General features: G+C 44.6%; 1 protein-coding gene, 1 long non-coding RNA gene and 7 other non-coding genes across 9 annotated transcripts; 1 reads left to right on the forward strand and 8 right to left on the reverse strand.

The window, feature by feature from the left end:
- Window positions 1-450: 450 nt before the first annotated feature.
- Window positions 451-641, reverse strand: LOC130303158 (U2 spliceosomal RNA). The gene has a single exon (XR_008853271.1). It is a non-coding gene; the product is annotated as a U2 spliceosomal RNA (small nuclear RNA).
- Window positions 642-2,733: 2,092 nt separating this feature from the next.
- LOC130303159 (U2 spliceosomal RNA) lies at window positions 2,734-2,924 on the reverse strand. Its single transcript, XR_008853273.1, has one exon. It is a non-coding gene; the product is annotated as a U2 spliceosomal RNA (small nuclear RNA).
- A 4,902-nt stretch (window positions 2,925-7,826) lies between these two features.
- On the reverse strand, window positions 7,827-12,518 carry LOC130303153 (uncharacterized). The gene is made up of 3 exons (XM_056551754.1): window positions 12,470-12,518; window positions 10,371-10,511; window positions 7,827-9,911 (listed from the first exon to the last, which is right to left on the reverse strand). Exon 3 carries the CDS (start codon window positions 8,906-8,908, stop codon window positions 7,904-7,906), a length of 1,005 nt encoding a protein of 334 aa, XP_056407729.1. The 5' UTR covers window positions 8,909-9,911; window positions 10,371-10,511; window positions 12,470-12,518; the 3' UTR covers window positions 7,827-7,903.
- Window positions 12,519-13,191: 673 nt separating this feature from the next.
- Window positions 13,192-14,748, forward strand: LOC130303154 (uncharacterized). The gene is made up of 2 exons (XR_008853267.1): window positions 13,192-13,277; window positions 13,737-14,748. It is a non-coding gene; the product is annotated as an uncharacterized LOC130303154 (long non-coding RNA).
- Window positions 14,749-16,075: 1,327 nt separating this feature from the next.
- LOC130303160 (U2 spliceosomal RNA) lies at window positions 16,076-16,266 on the reverse strand. Its single transcript, XR_008853274.1, has one exon. It is a non-coding gene; the product is annotated as a U2 spliceosomal RNA (small nuclear RNA).
- A 2,085-nt stretch (window positions 16,267-18,351) lies between these two features.
- On the reverse strand, window positions 18,352-18,542 carry LOC130303161 (U2 spliceosomal RNA). Its single transcript, XR_008853275.1, has one exon. It is a non-coding gene; the product is annotated as a U2 spliceosomal RNA (small nuclear RNA).
- A 2,084-nt stretch (window positions 18,543-20,626) lies between these two features.
- Window positions 20,627-20,817, reverse strand: LOC130303162 (U2 spliceosomal RNA). Its single transcript, XR_008853276.1, has one exon. It is a non-coding gene; the product is annotated as a U2 spliceosomal RNA (small nuclear RNA).
- Window positions 20,818-22,909: 2,092 nt separating this feature from the next.
- LOC130303163 (U2 spliceosomal RNA) lies at window positions 22,910-23,100 on the reverse strand. The gene has a single exon (XR_008853277.1). It is a non-coding gene; the product is annotated as a U2 spliceosomal RNA (small nuclear RNA).
- A 2,091-nt stretch (window positions 23,101-25,191) lies between these two features.
- LOC130303164 (U2 spliceosomal RNA) lies at window positions 25,192-25,382 on the reverse strand. The gene has a single exon (XR_008853279.1). It is a non-coding gene; the product is annotated as a U2 spliceosomal RNA (small nuclear RNA).
- Between the last annotated feature and the right edge of the window lie 932 nt (window positions 25,383-26,314).

The following is a 26,314-nucleotide window of genomic DNA, read 5'->3' on the forward strand; positions in this document are numbered from 1 at the left end:
TAGTTACATAGTTAGTACGGTCGAAAAAAGACATATGTCCATCACGTTCAACCAGGGAATTAAGGGGTAGGGGTGTGGCGCGATATTGGGGAAGGGATGAGATTTTATATTTCTTCATAAGCATTAATCTTATTTTGTCAATTAGGAACATTCAGCACCCACCCGCTATCAAGGCAGCTGCCTATCATGTCATGCCCTACCTGCACAGGTGTGCTGGCTACTCAAATGATCCAATTAAGGAGGCCATTTAGTCAGCAGCAGCAGAAGTCCTGTGCCTGGACGCTCCAACAGGGGCCAGACACAAGCAGAAGCAGAAGCAGCAGAAGCAGCAGCAGCACCACCTTTTGTTTTTTGGCTGCAGCAGCAGCAAGGCCCACAGGGCTGGCTAGCTGGCTAGCCAGCAAGCAGGTAGCAATGAAAGTAGGAATCTTTCTTTTTAACCCTGTAAGGGGGTGGTGCACTGTACCCGAAGATACTGCCATATCGGGTCAATGCATAGGGCGACGGAAGCAAGCTTCGAAATCGGCCCCCGTTCTCAAAAATCCATTTAATATATGGTCCCCAGATAGGGGACGTATCAGATATTAAACTGATAAGAACAGATACTACACTTGATCTTAGCCAAAAGGCCGAGAAGCGATAACCATGAAAGGGGCGGGCCCAACAAGGTCCCCTTCATGGGCACTATCACTGCTTGCTGTCAGGGAGGCTGCCAGACAATTTTCCATGCACACTCTGGGCTGGGGGGCAGTCAACCACCAGTACACACAGCAGAACCTAAACCCATACCATTATTGCTAAGCAGCAAGACAGGGGCCCATTGCACTCCCACGGGGCCTTTTTAAATGCAATCCATAACCCGGATTTGCCAGGAACCCTTCTTACTCCTCCTACTTGCATGTGACACTGGGCTTAGGATCTGCATAGGAAACACACACACAAGCACACACCTACCTTTGTTGCCTGCAGATGCCTCCTTGGCTGTCCCCAAACGGTATCAAACCAACACCCACGGGAAGCTGTAAGCATAGAGGACATGCCTGCACCCCATTGGACTTACCTGTGTGGGTTAAATCCGGGTTATTTGACAACCTATGGCGGTGATGGTTCTGCTCAGGCAGAGCAGTGCTGATGCTCCTCATAAAGCTGTCGCTGCTGTGAAGGTTCTAGGTGACATCACAAATCCCTTTGGTTACATACACAACAAAGCTGGGTTGTTGTTGTTTACACTCTGCAAGGCCTGTGGAAGTGAGTGACATCATAGCACTGTAGTTCTGAGGGTTCAAGATGGATGCAACAATCTCCTGTTGCTTCTATGAAGGCCGTAATAGACGACATCACCAAACAGCTCCATAGTCACATACACAGCAAAGGAGAGATGTTGTTTACACCTAGTGATGTCAGTGGTATTGAGTGACATCACAGCACAGTGCTAAGGCTCCTGGGCCTGGACACAGCAGCGGCTGCAATATCTCAACGGAGAATACGTTTATATCTATGTGTGTGTGTGCGCATATATATATATATATATATATATATATATATATATATATATATATCTCCGCCGAAATCACTTTTAAACCCATTTCCACCTTTTTTTCCCTTCTCTTCCTCTTACTTTTTTTTCACTTTTTTTACGTTTTTCTCCTTTTCGCCTCTTTTCTGGGCGTATTATTCTTCTTTTTCTTCTTTTTTTTCGTCTAATGCATACCCCATCAGTGCAGCAATGCTTATTCAATACCGCCAGCAGATGGAGACACTGGGGGATAATTTTCTAAGGATTTATACTGATTTTTCCTGTCTGAATTTGTCGCACAGAAAGTTGCAGGCCAAATATGTGTGACATTTCTGCGACTTTAGCTTCTAGAGCATTTTTACAACATTATACATAGGTGCTGAATACATAAAAAGCGACTGTTCAGCGACAGACAAGTCGCATCGGCTGAAAGTAGGCCAGAATGTCAGTCCATGTTGGAGCAGGTTTAGATACAGTCTAAAGCATAGATCTCAAAGTCTGTGCACAGAATTTAGCAAGGGCCTCGCACCTTCTGATGCATCAGGTAGGTGCACAATAGCATAGCCTAACCCTCTGTACTTTGGTCTATATTGATGCGGGACATAGACAGCCAGCTGATGACCAATCCATTAGTGCAATGGATGGCTGGAAGCATTTGTCTTTGCCTTTGCAATACCACAGAAGCAATGCATGGTCAATGTACAGCAATGACACACCTGTGTGAACAGCCAGGAGACCCCCCCCCCCCCCCCCCATGTTATGTTACATAGTTACATAGTTAGTACGGTCGAAAAAAGACATATGTCCATCACGTTCAACCAGGGAATTAAGGGGTAGGGGTGTGGCGCGATATTGGGGAAGGGATGAGATTTTATATTTCTTCATAAGCATTAATCTTATTTTGTCAATTAGGAACATTCAGCACCCACCCGCTATCAAGGCAGCTGCCTATCATGTCATGCCCTACCTGCACAGGTGTGCTGGCTACTCAAATGATCCAATTAAGGAGGCCATTTAGTCAGCAGCAGCAGAAGTCCTGTGCCTGGACGCTCCAACAGGGGCCAGACACAAGCAGAAGCAGAAGCAGCAGAAGCAGCAGCAGCACCACCTTTTGTTTTTTGGCTGCAGCAGCAGCAAGGCCCACAGGGCTGGCTAGCTGGCTAGCCAGCAAGCAGGTAGCAATGAAAGTAGGAATCTTTCTTTTTAACCCTGTAAGGGGGTGGTGCACTGTACCCGAAGATACTGCCATATCGGGTCAATGCATAGGGCGACGGAAGCAAGCTTCGAAATCGGCCCCCGTTCTCAAAAATCCATTTAATATATGGTCCCCAGATAGGGGACGTATCAGATATTAAACTGATAAGAACAGATACTACACTTGATCTTAGCCAAAAGGCCGAGAAGCGATAACCGTGAAAGGGGCGGGCCCAACAAGGTCCCCTTCATGACTATCACTGCTTGCTGTCAGGGAGGCTGCCAGACAATTTTCCATGCACACTCTGGGCTGGGGGGCAGTCAACCACCAGTACACACAGCAGAACCTAAACCCATACCATTATTGCTAAGCAGCAAGACAGGGGCCCATTGCACTCCCACGGGGCCTTTTTAAATGCAATCCATAACCCGGATTTGCCAGGAACCCTTCTTACTCCTCCTACTTGCATGTGACACTGGGCTTAGGATCTGCATAGGAAACACACACACAAGCACACACCTACCTTTGTTGCCTGCAGATGCCTCCTTGGCTGTCCCCAAACGGTATCAAACCAACACCCACGGGAAGCTGTAAGCATAGAGGACATGCCTGCACCCCATTGGACTTACCTGTGTGGGTTAAATCCGGGTTATTTGACAACCTATGGCGGTGATGGTTCTGCTCAGGCAGAGCAGTGCTGATGCTCCTCATAAAGCTGTCGCTGCTGTGAAGGTTCTAGGTGACATCACAAATCCCTTTGGTTACATACACAACAAAGCTGGGTTGTTGTTGTTTACACTCTGCAAGGCCTGTGGAAGTGAGTGACATCATAGCACTGTAGTTCTGAGGGTTCAAGATGGATGCAACAATCTCCTGTTGCTTCTATGAAGGCCGTAATAGACGACATCACCAAACAGCTCCATAGTCACATACACAGCAAAGGAGAGATGTTGTTTACACCTAGTGATGTCAGTGGTATTGAGTGACATCACAGCACAGTGCTAAGGCTCCTGGGCCTGGACACAGCAGCGGCTGCAATATCTCAACGGAGAATACGTTTATATCTATGTGTGTGTGTGCGCATATATATATATATATATATATATATATATATATATATATATATATAGAGAAGTAAAGATGATGCAGCACTCCACAATAATGCATAAGGTGGTGTTTATTCCAGCATGTGCAAAGACAACGTTTCACCAGTCTCTCACTGGCTTTCTCAAGTAACTGATAGTGACATAGGTGGGTATAAATAGACCTCCCATTCGGTCATGTGACATAATTAGCAAAACAATTTACATAAGTAAACCAGGTGCATACAAAATCACAGTGAATATCTTGAACATTACATAACGTATAAAGTATCAAAGTGTATATACATGTAATACAGTGATCAGAGATTAGATACTGATCATATAAAGTGTGAAAATAACATAAGTATACATGCAGGGGCGTGTAGACGTGAAATGCTTCCGGTTTCCTCGCCATGATGCCTGTGTTGCAGAGACGCCGATCCAGCGTGATACTGAAGAGATTCGCGGCTGTTAGCAACGCTTCCGGGTTGAGAGGAGGTAGCGGCGTCTAAATGACGTCATTGCTACCATGGAAACCTCTCTCCGTCATTAGCGCATGCGTAATGGGCCTGTGGAATGTAGAGAATGAGCTGCTCATGCGTACTGTGAGTCGCGTCCTTGGCAACCAGTGCGTCCGTACCTTGGCGACCTTGCAACTGGGACTACTCAGCAGCTTCAGAGGTAGTGAGCGATGAGCGTATCCATGCGGGGCTTTTTCTGAGGTGAGTAATTGGTAAGTCTATTCACCATTCGTGGGTGTTGTTGTGAGGAAGAGAATGTGAAATCCCCATAGGGAAAAAAAGAGAGTGGGGGGACCTGTTCCGTCTGTCGTTGTCCTTGGCAACAGGTATCCACACAGAGGCATAAAGAAAAAAAGGAGAGGAGTGGGCATCCCTTATTTATGAGCACACGCAAGTCTCCTAGATAGGATAGACATCTTGGCATATTTGTCCTGTCGGTGTGTTTGAACCGACCACAGGTCCTGTCAACCATCATATTTCGTTGAGCTGTCGGTGTATGTGAACCGATCCCATGCTCCAGATCACTGTGCGTGTATCGGTACCAACTGTGCGCTCTAGGTAGTAAAACTGAGAAAAGAGAAGAATGTGAATGCCATGTTGTATAGGATCACATTAGAGGCTCCCACATACACAGAAGGTCACATATATATCTCACGGACATAGACAACCCTGTCTAGTGTGTATAAGGGATATACGAGGGGGGTGTCAAAGAGAGATGCTCATGGACATGTGCATACTCAGCACCAAGTCGAGTGGCTGCTGTCAGAAAAAAAACCAACCGTAGCCACTGGCCGACCTAGACCCCTCATCCCACACACTATTGCAGACATGTGTCTATATGGGTCCCTCATTCATAAGAGCAGTCATGCCGGAGCTCTGAGGATATGAAGTGTGGTTGGTACGACACAAAACAGTAAAGTAGATGGTACAGGTGTATGAAGGCAAGTGTGCAGAAGGGAATGTTGCCCAAGAAGATTGAGTAGAGAATAGATATAAGAACAATGTTATAAAGGGGAATAAAGTTACCTGGATGAAAATTATCGCATAATGAGAAGAGGAAAGGTGAATGGATAGATTGTATAGTCCAGTATGAAATCCAATGATAAATATGGAGTAAACTCCGAATTGGTGGACGGCATCATGGCAAGTACCCGGTGTGTAAGTGGTCTAAAAACAAAAGAGAGTAGCATAATTAAAATTGATATAATATATGGTAATATATACAAATGGTGTGATACCTATCACTATCACCTACAGCTTGGTGGGGAAGCTGATTGTCAAGGGGCTAGGTCAATCAACGTTTAAGCATTTTAGGAAGCACTGTGAACTCCACATTGAGTCCTTTTGGTTTCAAACAATCGAGGTTGTGTATCCATCTAAGTTCTCTGGTTTTGAGCATGGTTATGCGATCACCGCCCCTCGTTGGTGGGGGGATGTGATCGACCAACATGCCCCTAAGTTCAGATTCCATATGTTTAGCTTCAGTGAAATGTTTGGACACCGGTAAGTCCATACGCTTTTTTCTTATAGAGTATCTGTGTTGGTTTAGGCGGGTTCGGAAATCGTTCTTTGTTTCCCCCACATAAATCAAATTGCAAGGACACCAAAGTATATAGATGACATGATCACTTTCACATGTCAGGTAAAATTTAATGGGATATTCCTTCTTGGTTTGTGGATGTATAAATGTATTGCCCTTATTAATATATTTACAACTAACGCATCTGAGGCATGGAAAACATCCTTTGGATTTGATAGACATATATTTCTGATTCTTTCTAGGACCTGCGATGTCAGCTTTAATCAGGTGGTCCCTAAGGTTCCGTGACCTACGGTAAGACATTAAAGGGGGGATTTGGAATTCTTTTATCTGGGGAAAATTGTTTTTAACAAGGTGCCAGTGTTTTTTTATGGCTCTAGATATCTTATTGGATGTTTCATTATATGTGGAAATAAAGGGTATACGGTTAAGTTGGTCTTTTTTGTGAGATTGAGATTTGCCTAGTCTCCTCTCGGTTTTTACCCTCTGTACATGTTTTGAGATGATGCCCGCTGGGTATCCTCTATCTCTGAAGAGTTTAACCATATGATCTACTGCCGTCTCAAATTTATCCTCTGTGTCTGTAATTCGACTAGCTCTTAAAAGTTGGCTGTAAGGTAATGAAGATATCATGGGTCTGGGGTGTGAAGATTCGAATTTCAGAAGGGTGTTACAATCTGTAGGTTTATAATAAATGTCTGTGGAGAGTCTGTTATTGCGAATGGTCACTTGTGTGTCTAGAAAATTGACGGTGTTGTCGGAAAAAGATAAGGTAAATTGCAAATTGGTGTCAATGTTATTGAGATACTTCTGGAAATTTAGTAATTCCTCTGGTCCCCCTGTCCAGATGATGAAGATATCATCTATGTACCTCCACCACCCCAGTAAGTGACTGGAGTGGTGGGATACATAGACGTACTCCTCCTCAAACTCGGCCATAACAATGTTTGCGTATGTAGGCGCTACGTTGCTGCCCATAGCGGTCCCCCGTTTTTGAATATAGAATTCATCATTGAAGGAGAAATAATTATTCTCCAATACAAATGATAGTAGCTGTAAAATGAAGTCATTTTGCATATTGGTTAATTGGAGTTTTTTTAGAGCATTGCTCACTGCTCTGAAGCCCCTGTCATGTTGAATTGAGGTGTAAAGTGAGACTATATCAAACGAGGCTATAATGGCATCATCTGGTATATGTAATGGTTGAATCACTGATAAAAAGTGCATGGTATCCCTCAAGAAAGATTTTGTACCTGTGGCCAGGGGTCTGAGTACCTTATCCAAAAAAAATTGAAACATGGTTGGATAGTGACCCTCTCCCTGAGACTATTGGTCTGCCGGGAGGGTCTTTCAACCGTTTATGTATTTTGGGGAGTAAGTAAAGTAATGGGGTAACCGGGTGTTCAATAAACAGAAATTCCTTAAGTTTTTTATCTATGATGAGATCATCGGCCGCCTTGTCGAGTATCCCATTCAATTTCCGTAGCATGGATTTTTTAGGGTCATTCTGGAGTAATTCATACACTTCCCTATCACCTAGTTGTCTATGTGCCTCATTAAGGTAAGTACTCCTGTCCATCACCACAATTCCACCACCCTTATCTGCAGGTTTAATGATTAAATTGTGGTTTTGGATCAGTTCTTGCATGGCTATGATTTCTCCATGTGTCATATTGGGGTGTTTGAGTAATGTCTGTTGTTCTTTGATATGCGTAAATTCACGTTTAACACAATCAATAAAAGTAGAAATGACATGTGATTCAATGGGTGGTTGAAACTCACTTTTAGAAGGTAGATCATAATCTTTAAATATAAACCCATGGGTCTTCTGGTTAGGCAATGCCTGTGTACCAGAGGACTCAAATGGGTTTTGGCTAAACCATATTTTCAGTTTTAAACTGCGGATAAAGTTCACAAAATCAAGTTCTAATTGGAACCAATCATTATGTACATTGGGGCAAAAACTGAGACCTTTTGACAATAAAGACAATTGTTGTTCAGTAAGTATAGTAGAGGAGATATTTACCACAGTCTCTGCTTTTTTTGGTGTTACTTCTTCCTTTGTTGTTGAGTTTGCTTGTGCTGTTGGGTACGACCCGACTTCTGTGCTCTGGTTTTTGCGACCTCGTTGGTGTTTGCGCCCTCCTCTTCTTGGCCGCCCCCGACGGGCGGCATATGCACTAAAAAAGGATTCTGCTTGTTTTGTCGGTTATGTCCTTGTTGTTCTTGTCTTACTGTTCCATCTTCTATGTCTGTCTCATTTCTCTTTTGAAATCTTTTGTAAGTAGATACGGTATTTTCCCAAGTATAAACATGTCCATTAGTGTAGTCCTGGCAGTCACGGAACCATTTATGTCTTTTTGTTTCCTCAATCTGTACGCGTTGTTTCTCCAAATATGCTTGTTGTTTGTCAGATAGGTCACGCCATTCCTCCTCTGTGAGGGATGCTTTTAGGGCTATTTCTACCTCGGTTACTTTAGTTTTTAGTGTAGCCATATCACGTTGCAAAAATTCTATGTTCAGAAGTATAAGATCCAGTGAATATTTGTTGGAAATAGCTTCATAACAAGTACGAAAATCTGTGTCATTGGTAAATGCGTTGGTCCTAGGTTGGGCTCTCATGCCTCTCGGAATTCTCCTGGTGCGGTAGTATTCACTTAGGGTAGAAAGATGGAGTTGAACAGTGAGTAGTTTCTTGGTCTCACTTTCGTAGGACCGTTTTAAATCAATTTTGGATGGGTTATGTAAAAAAGAGGTGTTGATTGTCAAACTCCCCAAGATACGATCAGCGTCCACTTTGCTATAGGAAAACACATCTGTGGAATGCGGAGTAGAGATTGTTTCTATATTAGTATCCATCTGTGTATCCATGATGTACCTGGGTGCACGCCTGTCGACCTTCAAACAGCAAAAAGATAAAGGCAGCACCTCAGTTGTCCAGAGTAGGAGAAGAAAATGAAAAAGGAGATGGGGTGCACGCATTCCTAGAACCTGGGTCCACTGGTTCCTCAATCCAGAGAAGTAAAGATGATGCAGCACTCCACAATAATGCATAAGGTGGTGTTTATTCCAGCATGTGCAAAGACAACGTTTCACCAGTCTCTCACTGGCTTTCTCAAGTAACTGATAGTGACATAGGTGGGTATAAATAGACCTCCCATTCGGTCATGTGACATAATTAGCAAAACAATTTACATAAGTAAACCAGGTGCATACAAAATCACAGTGAATATCTTGAACATTACATAACGTATAAAGTATCAAAGTGTATATACATGTAATACAGTGATCAGAGATTAGATACTGATCATATAAAGTGTGAAAATAACAAAAGTATACATGCAGGGGCGTGTAGACGTGAAATGCTTCCGGTTTCCTCGCCATGATGCCTGTGTTGCAGAGACGCCGATCCAGCGTGATACTGAAGAGATTCGCGGCTGTTAGCAACGCTTCCGGGTTGAGAGGAGGTAGCGGCGTCTAAATGACGTCATTGCTACCATGGAAACCTCTCTCCGTCATTAGCGCATGCGTAATGGGCCTGTGGAATGTAGAGAATGAGCTGCTCATGCGTACTGTGAGTCGCGTCCTTGGCAACCAGTGCGTCCGTACCTTGGCGACCTTGCAACTGGGACTACTCAGCAGCTTCAGAGGTAGTGAGCGATGAGCGTATCCATGCGGGGCTTTTTCTGAGGTGAGTAATTGGTAAGTCTATTCACCATTCGTGGGTGTTGTTGTGAGGAAGAGAATGTGAAATCCCCATAGGGAAAAAAAGAGAGTGGGGGGACCTGTTCCGTCTGTCGTTGTCCTTGGCAACAGGTATCCACACAGAGGCATAAAGAAAAAAAGGAGAGGAGTGGGCATCCCTTATTTATGAGCACACGCAAGTCTCCTAGATAGGATAGACATCTTGGCATATTTGTCCTGTCGGTGTGTTTGAACCGACCACAGGTCCTGTCAACCATCATATTTCGTTGAGCTGTCGGTGTATGTGAACCGATCCCATGCTCCAGATCACTGTGCGTGTATCGGTACCAACTGTGCGCTCTAGGTAGTAAAACTGAGAAAAGAGAAGAATGTGAATGCCATGTTGTATAGGATCACATTAGAGGCTCCCACATACACAGAAGGTCACATATATATCTCACGGACATAGACAACCCTGTCTAGTGTGTATAAGGGATATACGAGGGGGGTGTCAAAGAGAGATGCTCATGGACATGTGCATACTCAGCACCAAGTCGAGTGGCTGCTGTCAGAAAAAAAACCAACCGTAGCCACTGGCCGACCTAGACCCCTCATCCCACACACTATTGCAGACATGTGTCTATATGGGTCCCTCATTCATAAGAGCAGTCATGCCGGAGCTCTGAGGATATGAAGTGTGGTTGGTACGACACAAAACAGTAAAGTAGATGGTACAGGTGTATGAAGGCAAGTGTGCAGAAGGGAATGTTGCCCAAGAAGATTGAGTAGAGAATAGATATAAGAACAATGTTATAAAGGGGAATAAAGTTACCTGGATGAAAATTATCGCATAATGAGAAGAGGAAAGGTGAATGGATAGATTGTATAGTCCAGTATGAAATCCAATGATAAATATGGAGTAAACTCCGAATTGGTGGACGGCATCATGGCAAGTACCCGGTGTGTAAGTGGTCTAAAAACAAAAGAGAGTAGCATAATTAAAATTGATATAATATATGGTAATATATACAAATGGTGTGATACCTATCACTATCACCTACAGCTTGGTGGGGAAGCTGATTGTCAAGGGGCTAGGTCAATCAACGTTTAAGCATTTTAGGAAGCACTGTGAACTCCACATTGAGTCCTTTTGGTTTCAAACAATCGAGGTTGTGTATCCATCTAAGTTCTCTGGTTTTGAGCATGGTTATGCGATCACCGCCCCTCGTTGGTGGGGGGATGTGATCGACCAACATGCCCCTAAGTTCAGATTCCATATGTTTAGCTTCAGTGAAATGTTTGGACACCGGTAAGTCCATACGCTTTTTTCTTATAGAGTATCTGTGTTGGTTTAGGCGGGTTCGGAAATCGTTCTTTGTTTCCCCCACATAAATCAAATTGCAAGGACACCAAAGTATATAGATGACATGATCACTTTCACATGTCAGGTAAAATTTAATGGGATATTCCTTCTTGGTTTGTGGATGTATAAATGTATTGCCCTTATTAATATATTTACAACTAACGCATCTGAGGCATGGAAAACACCCCAATATGACACATGGAGAAATCATAGCCATGCAAGAACTGATCCAAAACCACAATTTAATCATTAAACCTGCAGATAAGGGTGGTGGAATTGTGGTGATGGACAGGAGTACTTACCTTAATGAGGCACATAGACAACTAGGTGATAGGGAAGTGTATGAATTACTCCAGAATGACCCTAAAAAATCCATGCTACGGAAATTGAATGGGATACTCGACAAGGCGGCCGATGATCTCATCATAGATAAAAAACTTAAGGAATTTCTGTTTATTGAACACCCGGTTACCCCATTACTTTACTTACTCCCCAAAATACATAAACGGTTGAAAGACCCTCCCGGCAGACCAATAGTCTCAGGGAGAGGGTCACTATCCAACCATGTTTCAATTTTTTTGGATAAGGTACTCAGACCCCTGGCCACAGGTACAAAATCTTTCTTGAGGGATACCATGCACTTTTTATCAGTGATTCAACCATTACATATACCAGATGATGCCATTATAGCCTCGTTTGATATAGTCTCACTTTACACCTCAATTCAACATGACAGGGGCTTCAGAGCAGTGAGCAATGCTCTAAAAAAACTCCAATTAACCAATATGCAAAATGACTTCATTTTACAGCTACTATCATTTGTATTGGAGAATAATTATTTCTCCTTCAATGATGAATTCTATATTCAAAAACGGGGGACCGCTATGGGCAGCAACGTAGCGCCTACATACGCAAACATTGTTATGGCCGAGTTTGAGGAGGAGTACGTCTATGTATCCCACCACTCCAGTCACTTACTGGGGTGGTGGAGGTACATAGATGATATCTTCATCATCTGGACAGGGGGACCAGAGGAATTACTAAATTTCCAGAAGTATCTCAATAACATTGACACCAATTTGCAATTTACCTTATCTTTTTCCGACAACACCGTCAATTTTCTAGACACACAAGTGACCATTCGCAATAACAGACTCTCCACAGACATTTATTATAAACCTACAGATTGTAACACCCTTCTGAAATTCGAATCTTCACACCCCAGACCCATGATATCTTCATTACCTTACAGCCAACTTTTAAGAGCTAGTCGAATTACAGACACAGAGGATAAATTTGAGACGGCAGTAGATCATATGGTTAAACTCTTCAGAGATAGAGGATACCCAGCGGGCATCATCTCAAAACATGTACAGAGGGTAAAAACCGAGAGGAGACTAGGCAAATCTCAATCTCACAAAAAAGACCAACTTAACCGTATACCCTTTATTTCCACATATAATGAAACATCCAATAAGATATCTAGAGCCATAAAAAAACACTGGCACCTTGTTAAAAACAATTTTCCCCAGATAAAAGAATTCCAAATCCCCCCTTTAATGTCTTACCGTAGGTCACGGAACCTTAGGGACCACCTGATTAAAGCTGACATCGCAGGTCCTAGAAAGAATCAGAAATATATGTCTATCAAATCCAAAGGATGTTTTCCATGCCTCAGATGCGTTAGTTGTAAATATATTAATAAGGGCAATACATTTATACATCCACAAACCAAGAAGGAATATCCCATTAAATTTTACCTGACATGTGAAAGTGATCATGTCATCTATATACTTTGGTGTCCTTGCAATTTGATTTATGTGGGGGAAACAAAGAACGATTTCCGAACCCGCCTAAACCAACACAGATACTCTATAAGAAAAAAGCGTATGGACTTACCGGTGTCCAAACATTTCACTGAAGCTAAACATATGGAATCTGAACTTAGGGGCATGTTGGTCGATCACATCCCCCCACCAACGAGGGGCGGTGATCGCATAACCATGCTCAAAACCAGAGAACTTAGATGGATACACAACCTCGATTGTTTGAAACCAAAAGGACTCAATGTGGAGTTCACAGTGCTTCCTAAAATGCTTAAACGTTGATTGACCTAGCCCCTTGACAATCAGCTTCCCCACCAAGCTGTAGGTGATAGTGATAGGTATCACACCATTTGTATATATTACCATATATTATATCAATTTTAATTATGCTACTCTCTTTTGTTTTTAGACCACTTACACACCGGGTACTTGCCATGATGCCGTCCACCAATTCGGAGTTTACTCCATATTTATCATTGGATTTCATACTGGACTATACAATCTATCCATTCACCTTTCCTCTTCTCATTATGCGATAATTTTCATCCAGGTAACTTTATTCCCCTTTATAACATTGTTCTTATATCTATTCTCTACTCAATCTTCTTGGGCAACATTCCCTTCTGCACACTTGCCTTCATACACCTGTACCATCTACTTTACTGTTTTGTGTCGTACCAACCACACTTCATATCCTCAGAGCTCCGGCATGACTGCTCTTATGAATGAGGGACCCATATAGACACATGTCTGCAATAGTGTGTGGGATGAGGGGTCTAGGTCGGCCAGTGGCTACGGTTGGTTTTTTTTCTGACAGCAGCCACTCGACTTGGTGCTGAGTATGCACATGTCCATGAGCATCTCTCTTTGACACCCCCCTCGTATATCCCTTATACACACTAGACAGGGTTGTCTATGTCCGTGAGATATATATGTGACCTTCTGTGTATGTGGGAGCCTCTAATGTGATCCTATACAACATGGCATTCACATTCTTCTCTTTTCTCAGTTTTACTACCTAGAGCGCACAGTTGGTACCGATACACGCACAGTGATCTGGAGCATGGGATCGGTTCACATACACCGACAGCTCAACGAAATATGATGGTTGACAGGACCTGTGGTCGGTTCAAACACACCGACAGGACAAATATGCCAAGATGTCTATCCTATCTAGGAGACTTGCGTGTGCTCATAAATAAGGGATGCCCACTCCTCTCCCTTTTTTTCTTTATGCCTCTGTGTGGATACCTGTTGCCAAGGACAACGACAGACGGAACAGGTCCCCCCACTCTCTTTTTTTCCCTATGGGGATTTCACATTCTCTTCCTCACAACAACACCCACGAATGGTGAATAGACTTACCAATTACTCACCTCAGAAAAAGCCCCGCATGGATACGCTCATCGCTCACTACCTCTGAAGCTGCTGAGTAGTCCCAGTTGCAAGGTCGCCAAGGTACGGACGCACTGGTTGCCAAGGACGCGACTCACAGTACGCATGAGCAGCTCATTCTCTACATTCCACAGGCCCATTACGCATGCGCTAATGACGGAGAGAGGTTTCCATGGTAGCAATGACGTCATTTAGACGCCGCTACCTCCTCTCAACCCGGAAGCGTTGCTAACAGCCGCGAATCTCTTCAGTATCACGCTGGATCGGCGTCTCTGCAACACAGGCATCATGGCGAGGAAACCGGAAGCATTTCACGTCTACACGCCCCTGCATGTATACTTATGTTATTTTCACACTTTATATGATCAGTATCTAATCTCTGATCACTGTATTACATGTATATACACTTTGATACTTTATACGTTATGTAATGTTCAAGATATTCACTGTGATTTTGTATGCACCTGGTTTACTTATGTAAATTGTTTTGCTAATTATGTCACATGACCGAATGGGAGGTCTATTTATACCCACCTATGTCACTATCAGTTACTTGAGAAAGCCAGTGAGAGACTGGTGAAACGTTGTCTTTGCACATGCTGGAATAAACACCACCTTATGCATTATTGTGGAGTGCTGCATCATCTTTACTTCTCTGGATTGAGGAACCAGTGGACCCAGGTTCTAGGAATGCGTGCACCCCATCTCCTTTTTCATTTTCTTCTCCTACTCTGGACAACTGAGGTGCTGCCTTTATCTTTTTGCTATATATATATATATATATTTCTCCGCCGAAATCACTTTTAAACCCATTTCCACCTTTTTTTCCCTTCTCTTCCTCTTACTTTTTTTTCACGTTTTTTTACGTTTTTCTCCTTTTCGCCTCTTTTCTGGGCGTATTATTCTTCTTTTTCTTCTTTTTTTTCGTCTAATGCATACCCCATCAGTGCAGCAATGCTTATTCAATACCGCCAGCAGATGGAGACACTGGGGGATAATTTTCTAAGGATTTATACAGATTTTTCCTGTCTGAATTTGTCGCACAGAAAGTTGCAGGCCAAATATGTGTGACATTTCTGCGACTTTAGCTTCTAGAGCATTTTTACAACATTATACATAGGTGCTGAATACATAAAAAGCGACTGTTCAGCGACAGACAAGTCGCATCGGCTGAAAGTAGGCCAGAATGTCAGTCCATGTTGGAGCAGGTTTAGATACAGTCTAAAGCATAGATCTCAAAGTCTGTGCACAGAATTTAGCAAGGGCCTCGCACCTTCTGATGCATCAGGTAGGTGCACAATAGCATAGCCTAACCCTCTGTACTTTGGTCTATATTGATGCGGGACATAGACAGCCAGCTGATGACCAATCCATTAGTGCAATGGATGGCTGGAAGCATTTGTCTTTGCCTTTGCAATACCACAGAAGCAATGCATGGTCAATGTACAGCAATGACACACCTGTGTGAACAGCCAGGAGACCCCCCCCCCCCCCCCCCCATGTTATGTTACATAGTTACATAGTTAGTACGGTCGAAAAAAGACATATGTCCATCACGTTCAACCAGGGAATTAAGGGGTAGGGGTGTGGCGCGATATTGGGGAAGGGATGAGATTTTATATTTCTTCATAAGCATTAATCTTATTTTGTCAATTAGGAACATTCAGCACCCACCCGCTATCAAGGCAGCTGCCTATCATGTCATGCCCTACCTGCACAGGTGTGCTGGCTACTCAAATGATCCAATTAAGGAGGCCATTTAGTCAGCAGCAGCAGAAGTCCTGTGCCTGGACGCTCCAACAGGGGCCAGACACAAGCAGAAGCAGAAGCAGCAGAAGCACCACCTTTTGTTTTTTGGCTGCAGCAGCAGCAAGGCCCACAGGGCTGGCTAGCTGGCTAGCCAGCAAGCAGGTAGCAATGAAAGTAGGAATCTTTCTTTTTAACCCTGTAAGGGGGTGGTGCACTGTACCCGAAGATACTGCCATATCGGGTCAATGCATAGGGCGACGGAAGCAAGCTTCGAAATCGGCCCCCGTTCTCAAAAATCCATTTAATATATGGTCCCCAGATAGGGGACGTATCAGATATTAAACTGATAAGAACAGATACTACACTTGATCTTAGCCAAAAGGCCGAGAAGCGATAACCGTGAAAGGGGCGGGCCCAACAAGGTCCCCTTCATGGGCACTATCACTGCTTGCTGTCAGGGAGGCTGCCAGACAATTTTCCATGCACACTCTGGGCTGGGGGGCAGTCAACCACCAGTACACACAGCAGAACCTAAACCCATACCATTATTGCTAAGCAGCAAGACAGGGGCCCATTGCACTCCCACGGGGCCTTTTTAAATGCAATCCATAACCCGGATTTGCCAGGAACCCTTCTTACTCCTCCTACTTGCATGTGACACTGGGCTTAGGATCTGCATAGGAAACACACACACAAGCACACACCTACCTTTGTTGCCTGCAGATGCCTCCTTGGCTGTCCCCAAACGGTATCAAACCAACACCCACGGGAAGCTGTAAGCATAGAGGACATGCCTGCACCCCATTGGACTTACCTGTGTGGGTTAAATCCGGGTTATTTGACAACCTATGGCGGTGATGGTTCTGCTCAGGCAGAGCAGTGCTGATGCTCCTCATAAAGCTGTCGCTGCTGTGAAGGTTCTAGGTGACATCACAAATCCCTTTGGTTACATACACAACAAAGCTGGGTTGTTGTTGTTTACACTCTGCAAGGCCTGTGGAAGTGAGTGACATCATAGCACTGTAGTTCTGAGGGTTCAAGATGGATGCAACAATCTCCTGTTGCTTCTATGAAGGCCGTAATAGACGACATCACCAAACAGCTCCATAGTCACATACACAGCAAAGGAGAGATGTTGTTTACACCTAGTGATGTCAGTGGTATTGAGTGACATCACAGCACAGTGCTAAGGCTCCTGGGCCTGGACACAGCAGCGGCTGCAATATCTCAACGGAGAATACGTTTATATCTATGTGTGTGTGTGCGCATATATATATATATATATATATATATATATATATATTTCTCCGCCGAAATCACTTTTAAACCCATTTCCACCTTTTTTTCCCTTCTCTTCCTCTTACTTTTTTTTCACGTTTTTTTACGTTTTTCTCCTTTTCGCCTCTTTTCTGGGCATATTATTCTTCTTTTTCTTCTTTTTTTTCGTCTAATGCATACCCCATCAGTGCAGCAATGCTTATTCAATACCGCCAGCAGATGGAGACACTGGGGGATAATTTTCTAAGGATTTATACTGATTTTTCCTGTCTGAATTTGTCGCACAGAAAGTTGCAGGCCAAATATGTGTGACATTTCTGCGACTTTAGCTTCTAGAGCATTTTTACAACATTATACATAGGTGCTGAATACATAAAAAGCGACTGTTCAGCGACAGACAAGTCGCATCGGCTGAAAGTAGGCCAGAATGTCAGTCCATGTTGGAGCAGGTTTAGATACAGTCTAAAGCATAGATCTCAAAGTCTGTGCACAGAATTTAGCAAGGGCCTCGCACCTTCTGATGCATCAGGTAGGTGCACAATAGCATAGCCTAACCCTCTGTACTTTGGTCTATATTGATGCGGGACATAGACAGCCAGCTGATGACCAATCCATTAGTGCAATGGATGGCTGGAAGCATTTGTCTTTGCCTTTGCAATACCACAGAAGCAATGCATGGTCAATGTACAGCAATGACACACCTGTGTGAACAGCCAGGAGACCCCCCCCCCCCCCCCCCATGTTATGTTACATAGTTACATAGTTAGTACGGTCGAAAAAAGACATATGTCCATCACGTTCAACCAGGGAATTAAGGGGTAGGGGTGTGGCGCGATATTGGGGAAGGGATGAGATTTTATATTTCTTCATAAGCATTAATCTTATTTTGTCAATTAGGAACATTCAGCACCCACCCGCTATCAAGGCAGCTGCCTATCATGTCATGCCCTACCTGCACAGGTGTGCTGGCTACTCAAATGATCCAATTAAGGAGGCCATTTAGTCAGCAGCAGCAGAAGTCCTGTGCCTGGACGCTCCAACAGGGGCCAGACACAAGCAGAAGCAGAAGCAGCAGAAGCAGCAGCAGCACCACCTTTTGTTTTTTGGCTGCAGCAGCAGCAAGGCCCACAGGGCTGGCTAGCTGGCTAGCCAGCAAGCAGGTAGCAATGAAAGTAGGAATCTTTCTTTTTAACCCTGTAAGGGGGTGGTGCACTGTACCCGAAGATACTGCCATATCGGGTCAATGCATAGGGCGACGGAAGCAAGCTTCGAAATCGGCCCCCGTTCTCAAAAATCCATTTAATATATGGTCCCCAGATAGGGGACGTATCAGATATTAAACTGATAAGAACAGATACTACACTTGATCTTAGCCAAAAGGCCGAGAAGCGATAACCGTGAAAGGGGCGGGCCCAACAAGGTCCCCTTCATGGGCACTATCACTGCTTGCTGTCAGGGAGGCTGCCAGACAATTTTCCATGCACACTCTGGGCTGGGGGGCAGTCAACCACCAGTACACACAGCAGAACCTAAACCCATACCATTATTGCTAAGCAGCAAGACAGGGGCCCATTGCACTCCCACGGGGCCTTTTTAAATGCAATCCATAACCCGGATTTGCCAGGAACCCTTCTTACTCCTCCTACTTGCATGTGACACTGGGCTTAGGATCTGCATAGGAAACACACACACAAGCACACACCTACCTTTGTTGCCTGCAGATGCCTCCTTGGCTGTCCCCAAACGGTATCAAACCAACACCCACGGGAAGCTGTAAGCATAGAGGACATGCCTGCACCCCATTGGACTTACCTGTGTGGGTTAAATCCGGGTTATTTGACAACCTATGGCGGTGATGGTTCTGCTCAGGCAGAGCAGTGCTGATGCTCCTCATAAAGCTGTCGCTGCTGTGAAGGTTCTAGGTGACATCACAAATCCCTTTGGTTACATACACAACAAAGCTGGGTTGTTGTTGTTTACACTCTGCAAGGCCTGTGGAAGTGAGTGACATCATAGCACTGTAGTTCTGAGGGTTCAAGATGGATGCAACAATCTCCTGTTGCTTCTATGAAGGCCGTAATAGACGACATCACCAAACAGCTCCATAGTCACATACACAGCAAAGGAGAGATGTTGTTTACACCTAGTGATGTCAGTGGTATTGAGTGACATCACAGCACAGTGCTAAGGCTCCTGGGCCTGGACACAGCAGCGGCTGCAATATCTCAACGGAGAATACGTTTATATCTATGTGTGTGTGTGCGCATATATATATATATATATATATATATATATATATATATATATATATTTCTCCGCCGAAATCACTTTTAAACCCATTTCCACCTTTTTTTCCCTTCTCTTCCTCTTACTTTTTTTTCACGTTTTTTTTACGTTTTTCTCCTTTTCGCCTCTTTTCTGGGCGTATTATTCTTCTTTTTCTTCTTTTTTTTCGTCTAATGCATACCCCATCAGTGCAGCAATGCTTATTCAATACCGCCAGCAGATGGAGACACTGGGGGATAATTTTCTAAGGATTTATACTGATTTTTCCTGTCTGAATTTGTCGCACAGAAAGTTGCAGGCCAAATATGTGTGACATTTCTGCGACTTTAGCTTCTAGAGCATTTTTACAACATTATACATAGGTGCTGAATACATAAAAAGCGACTGTTCAGCGACAGACAAGTCGCATCGGCTGAAAGTAGGCCAGAATGTCAGTCCATGTTGGAGCAGGTTTAGATACAGTCTAAAGCATAGATCTCAAAGTCTGTGCACAGAATTTAGCAAGGGCCTCGCACCTTCTGATGCATCAGGTAGGTGCACAATAGCATAGCCTAACCCTCTGTACTTTGGTCTATATTGATGCGGGACATAGACAGCCAGCTGATGACCAATCCATTAGTGCAATGGATGGCTGGAAGCATTTGTCTTTGCCTTTGCAATACCACAGAAGCAATGCATGGTCAATGTACAGCAATGACACACCTGTGTGAACAGCCAGGAGACCCCCCCCCCCCCCCATGTTATGTTACATAGTTACATAGTTAGTACGGTCGAAAAAAGACATATGTCCATCACGTTCAACCAGGGAATTAAGGGGTAGGGGTGTGGCGCGATATTGGGGAAGGGATGAGATTTTATATTTCTTCATAAGCATTAATCTTATTTTGTCAATTAGGAACATTCAGCACCCACCCGCTATCAAGGCAGCTGCCTATCATGTCATGCCCTACCTGCACAGGTGTGCTGGCTACTCAAATGATCCAATTAAGGAGGCCATTTAGTCAGCAGCAGCAGAAGTCCTGTGCCTGGACGCTCCAACAGGGGCCAGACACAAGCAGAAGCAGAAGCAGCAGCAGCACCACCTTTTGTTTTTTGGCTGCAGCAGCAGCAAGGCCCACAGGGCTGGCTAGCTGGCTAGCCAGCAAGCAGGTAGCAATGAAAGTAGGAATCTTTCTTTTTAACCCTGTAAGGGGGTGGTGCACTGTACCCGAAGATACTGCCATATCGGGTCAATGCATAGGGCGACGGAAGCAAGCTTCGAAATCGGCCCCCGTTCTCAAAAATCCATTTAATATATGGTCCCCAGATAGGGGACGTATCAGATATTAAACTGATAAGAACAGATACTACACTTGATCTTAGCCAAAAGGCCGAGAAGCGATAACCGTGAAAGGGGCGGGCCCAACAAGGTCCCCTTCATGGGCACTATCACTGCTTGCTGTCAGGGAGGCTGCCAGACAATTTTCCATGCACACTCTGGGCTGGGGGGCAGTCAACCACCAGTACACACAGCAGAACCTAAACCCATACCATTATTGCTAAGCAGCAAGACAGGGGCCCATTGCACTCCCACGGGGCCTTTTTAAATGCAATCCATAACCCGGATTTGCCAGGAACCCTTCTTACTCCTCCTACTTGCATGTGACACTGGGCTTAGGATCTGCATAGGAAACACACACACAAGCACACACCTACCTTTGTTGCCTGCAGATGCCTCCTTGGCTGTCCCCAAACGGTATCAAACCAACACCCACGGGAAGCTGTAAGCATAGAGGACATGCCTGCACCCCATTGGACTTACCTGTGTGGGTTAAATCCGGGTTATTTGACAACCTATGGCGGTGATGGTTCTGCTCAGGCAGAGCAGTGCTGATGCTCCTCATAAAGCTGTCGCTGCTGTGAAGGTTCTAGGTGACATCACAAATCCCTTTGGTTACATACACAACAAAGCTGGGTTGTTGTTGTTTACACTCTGCAAGGCCTGTGGAAGTGAGTGACATCATAGCACTGTAGTTCTGAGGGTTCAAGATGGATGCAACAATCTCCTGTTGCTTCTATGAAGGCCGTAATAGACGACATCACCAAACAGCTCCATAGTCACATACACAGCAAAGGAGAGATGTTGTTTACACCTAGTGATGTCAGTGGTATTGAGTGACATCACAGCACAGTGCTAAGGCTCCTGGGCCTGGACACAGCAGCGGCTGCAATATCTCAACGGAGAATACGTTTATATCTATGTGTGTGTGTGCGCATATATATATATATATATATATATATATATATATATATATATATATTTCTCCGCCGAAATCACTTTTAAACCCATTTCCACCTTTTTTTCCCTTCTCTTCCTCTTACTTTTTTTTCACGTTTTTTTACGTTTTTCTCCTTTTCGCCTCTTTTCTGGGCGTATTATTCTTCTTTTTCTTCTTTTTTTTCGTCTAATGCATACCCCATCAGTGCAGCAATGCTTATTCAATACCGCCAGCAGATGGAGACACTGGGGGATAATTTTCTAAGGATTTATACTGATTTTTCCTGTCTGAATTTGTCGCACAGAAAGTTGCAGGCCAAATATGTGTGACATTTCTGCGACTTTAGCTTCTAGAGCATTTTTACAACATTATACATAGGTGCTGAATACATAAAAAGCGACTGTTCAGCGACAGACAAGTCGCATCGGCTGAAAGTAGGCCAGAATGTCAGTCCATGTTGGAGCAGGTTTAGATACAGTCTAAAGCATAGATCTCAAAGTCTGTGCACAGAATTTAGCAAGGGCCTCGCACCTTCTGATGCATCAGGTAGGTGCACAATAGCATAGCCTAACCCTCTGTACTTTGGTCTATATTGATGCGGGACATAGACAGCCAGCTGATGACCAATCCATTAGTGCAATGGATGGCTGGAAGCATTTGTCTTTGCCTTTGCAATACCACAGAAGCAATGCATGGTCAATGTACAGCAATGACACACCTGTGTGAACAGCCAGAGAGACCCCCCCCCCCCCCATGTTATGTTACATAGTTACATAGTTAGTACGGTCGAAAAAAGACATATGTCCATCACGTTCAACCAGGGAATTAAGGGGTAGGGGTGTGGCGCGATATTGGGGAAGGGATGAGATTTTATATTTCTTCATAAGCATTAATCTTATTTTGTCAATTAGGAACATTCAGCACCCACCCGCTATCAAGGCAGCTGCCTATCATGTCATGCCCTACCTGCACAGGTGTGCTGGCTACTCAAATGATCCAATTAAGGAGGCCATTTAGTCAGCAGCAGCAGAAGTCCTGTGCCTGGACGCTCCAACAGGGGCCAGACACAAGCAGAAGCAGAAGCAGCAGAAGCAGCAGCAGCACCACCTTTTGTTTTTTGGCTGCAGCAGCAGCAAGGCCCACAGGGCTGGCTAGCTGGCTAGCCAGCAAGCAGGTAGCAATGAAAGTAGGAATCTTTCTTTTTAACCCTGTAAGGGGGTGGTGCACTGTACCCGAAGATACTGCCATATCGGGTCAATGCATAGGGCGACGGAAGCAAGCTTCGAAATCGGCCCCCGTTCTCAAAAATCCATTTAATATATGGTCCCCAGATAGGGGACGTATCAGATATTAAACTGATAAGAACAGATACTACACTTGATCTTAGCCAAAAGGCCGAGAAGCGATAACCGTGAAAGGGGCGGGCCCAACAAGGTCCCCTTCATGGGCACTATCACTGCTTGCTGTCAGGGAGGCTGCCAGACAATTTTCCATGCACACTCTGGGCTGGGGGGCAGTCAACCACCAGTACACACAGCAGAACCTAAACCCATACCATTATTGCTAAGCAGCAAGACAGGGGCCCATTGCACTCCCACGGGGCCTTTTTAAATGCAATCCATAACCCGGATTTGCCAGGAACCCTTCTTACTCCTCCTACTTGCATGTGACACTGGGCTTAGGATCTGCATAGGAAACACACACACAAGCACACACCTACCTTTGTTGCCTGCAGATGCCTCCTTGGCTGTCCCCAAACGGTATCAAACCAACACCCACGGGAAGCTGTAAGCATAGAGGACATGCCTGCACCCCATTGGACTTACCTGTGTGGGTTAAATCCGGGTTATTTGACAACCTATGGCGGTGATGGTTCTGCTCAGGCAGAGCAGTGCTGATGCTCCTCATAAAGCTGTCGCTGCTGTGAAGGTTCTAGGTGACATCACAAATCCCTTTGGTTACATACACAACAAAGCTGGGTTGTTGTTGTTTACACTCTGCAAGGCCTGTGGAAGTGAGTGACATCATAGCACTGTAGTTCTGAGGGTTCAAGATGGATGCAACAATCTCCTGTTGCTTCTATGAAGGCCGTAATAGACGACATCACCAAACAGCTCCATAGTCACATACACAGCAAAGGAGAGATGTTGTTTACACCTAGTGATGTCAGTGGTATTGAGTGACATCACAGCACAGTGCTAAGGCTCCTGGGCCTGGACACAGCAGCGGCTGCAATATCTCAACGGAGAATACGTTTATATCTATGTGTGTGTGTGCGCATATATATATATATATATATATATATATATATATATATATATATATTTCTCCGCCGAAATCACTTTTAAACCCATTTCCACCTTTTTTTCCCTTCTCTTCCTCTTACTTTTTTTTCACGTTTTTTTACGTTTTTCTCCTTTTCGCCTCTTTTCTGGGCGTATTATTCTTCTTTTTCTTCTTTTTTTTCGTCTAATGCATACCCCATCAGTGCAGCAATGCTTATTCAATACCGCCAGCAGATGGAGACACTGGGGGATAATTTTCTAAGGATTTATACTGATTTTTCCTGTCTGAATTTGTCGCACAGAAAGTTGCAGGCCAAATATGTGTGACATTTCTGCGACTTTAGCTTCTAGAGCATTTTTACAACATTATACATAGGTGCTGAATACATAAAAAGCGACTGTTCAGCGACAGACAAGTCGCATCGGCTGAAAGTAGGCCAGAATGTCAGTCCATGTTGGAGCAGGTTTAGATACAGTCTAAAGCATAGATCTCAAAGTCTGTGCACAGAATTTAGCAAGGGCCTCGCACCTTCTGATGCATCAGGTAGGTGCACAATAGCATAGCCTAACCCTCTGTACTTTGGTCTATATTGATGCGGGACATAGACAGCCAGCTGATGACCAATCCATTAGTGCAATGGATGGCTGGAAGCATTTGTCTTTGCCTTTGCAATACCACAGAAGCAATGCATGGTCAATGTACAGCAATGACACACCTGTGTGAACAGCCAGGAGACCCCCCCCCCCCCCATGTTATGTTACATAGTTACATAGTTAGTACGGTCGAAAAAAGACATATGTCCATCACGTTCAACCAGGGAATTAAGGGGTAGGGGTGTGGCGCGATATTGGGGAAGGGATGAGATTTTATATTTCTTCATAAGCATTAATCTTATTTTGTCAATTAGGAACATTCAGCACCCACCCGCTATCAAGGCAGCTGCCTATCATGTCATGCCCTACCTGCACAGGTGTGCTGGCTACTCAAATGATCCAATTAAGGAGGCCATTTAGTCAGCAGCAGCAGAAGTCCTGTGCCTGGACGCTCCAACAGGGGCCAGACACAAGCAGAAGCAGAAGCAGCAGAAGCAGCAGCAGCACCACCTTTTGTTTTTTGGCTGCAGCAGCAGCAAGGCCCACAGGGCTGGCTAGCTGGCTAGCCAGCAAGCAGGTAGCAATGAAAGTAGGAATCTTTCTTTTTAACCCTGTAAGGGGGTGGTGCACTGTACCCGAAGATACTGCCATATCGGGTCAATGCATAGGGCGACGGAAGCAAGCTTCGAAATCGGCCCCCGTTCTCAAAAATCCATTTAATATATGGTCCCCAGATAGGGGACGTATCAGATATTAAACTGATAAGAACAGATACTACACTTGATCTTAGCCAAAAGGCCGAGAAGCGATAACCGTGAAAGGGGCGGGCCCAACAAGGTCCCCTTCATGGGCACTATCACTGCTTGCTGTCAGGGAGGCTGCCAGACAATTTTCCATGCACACTCTGGGCTGGGGGGCAGTCAACCACCAGTACACACAGCAGAACCTAAACCCATACCATTATTGCTAAGCAGCAAGACAGGGGCCCATTGCACTCCCACGGGGCCTTTTTAAATGCAATCCATAACCCGGATTTGCCAGGAACCCTTCTTACTCCTCCTACTTGCATGTGACACTGGGCTTAGGATCTGCATAGGAAACACACACACAAGCACACACCTACCTTTGTTGCCTGCAGATGCCTCCTTGGCTGTCCCCAAACGGTATCAAACCAACACCCACGGGAAGCTGTAAGCATAGAGGACATGCCTGCACCCCATTGGACTTACCTGTGTGGGTTAAATCCGGGTTATTTGACAACCTATGGCGGTGATGGTTCTGCTCAGGCAGAGCAGTGCTGATGCTCCTCATAAAGCTGTCGCTGCTGTGAAGGTTCTAGGTGACATCACAAATCCCTTTGGTTACATACACAACAAAGCTGGGTTGTTGTTGTTTACACTCTGCAAGGCCTGTGGAAGTGAGTGACATCATAGCACTGTAGTTCTGAGGGTTCAAGATGGATGCAACAATCTCCTGTTGCTTCTATGAAGGCCGTAATAGACGACATCACCAAACAGCTCCATAGTCACATACACAGCAAAGGAGAGATGTTGTTTACACCTAGTGATGTCAGTGGTATTGAGTGACATCACAGCACAGTGCTAAGGCTCCTGGGCCTGGACACAGCAGCGGCTGCAATATCTCAACGGAGAATACGTTTATATCTATGTGTGTGTGTGCGCATATATATATATATATATATATATATATATATATATATATATATTCTCCGCCGAAATCAC

This window comes from Hyla sarda, unplaced genomic scaffold (assembly GCF_029499605.1).
Source record: "Hyla sarda isolate aHylSar1 unplaced genomic scaffold, aHylSar1.hap1 scaffold_1192, whole genome shotgun sequence".
Taxonomy (NCBI): Eukaryota; Metazoa; Chordata; class Amphibia; order Anura; family Hylidae; genus Hyla; species Hyla sarda.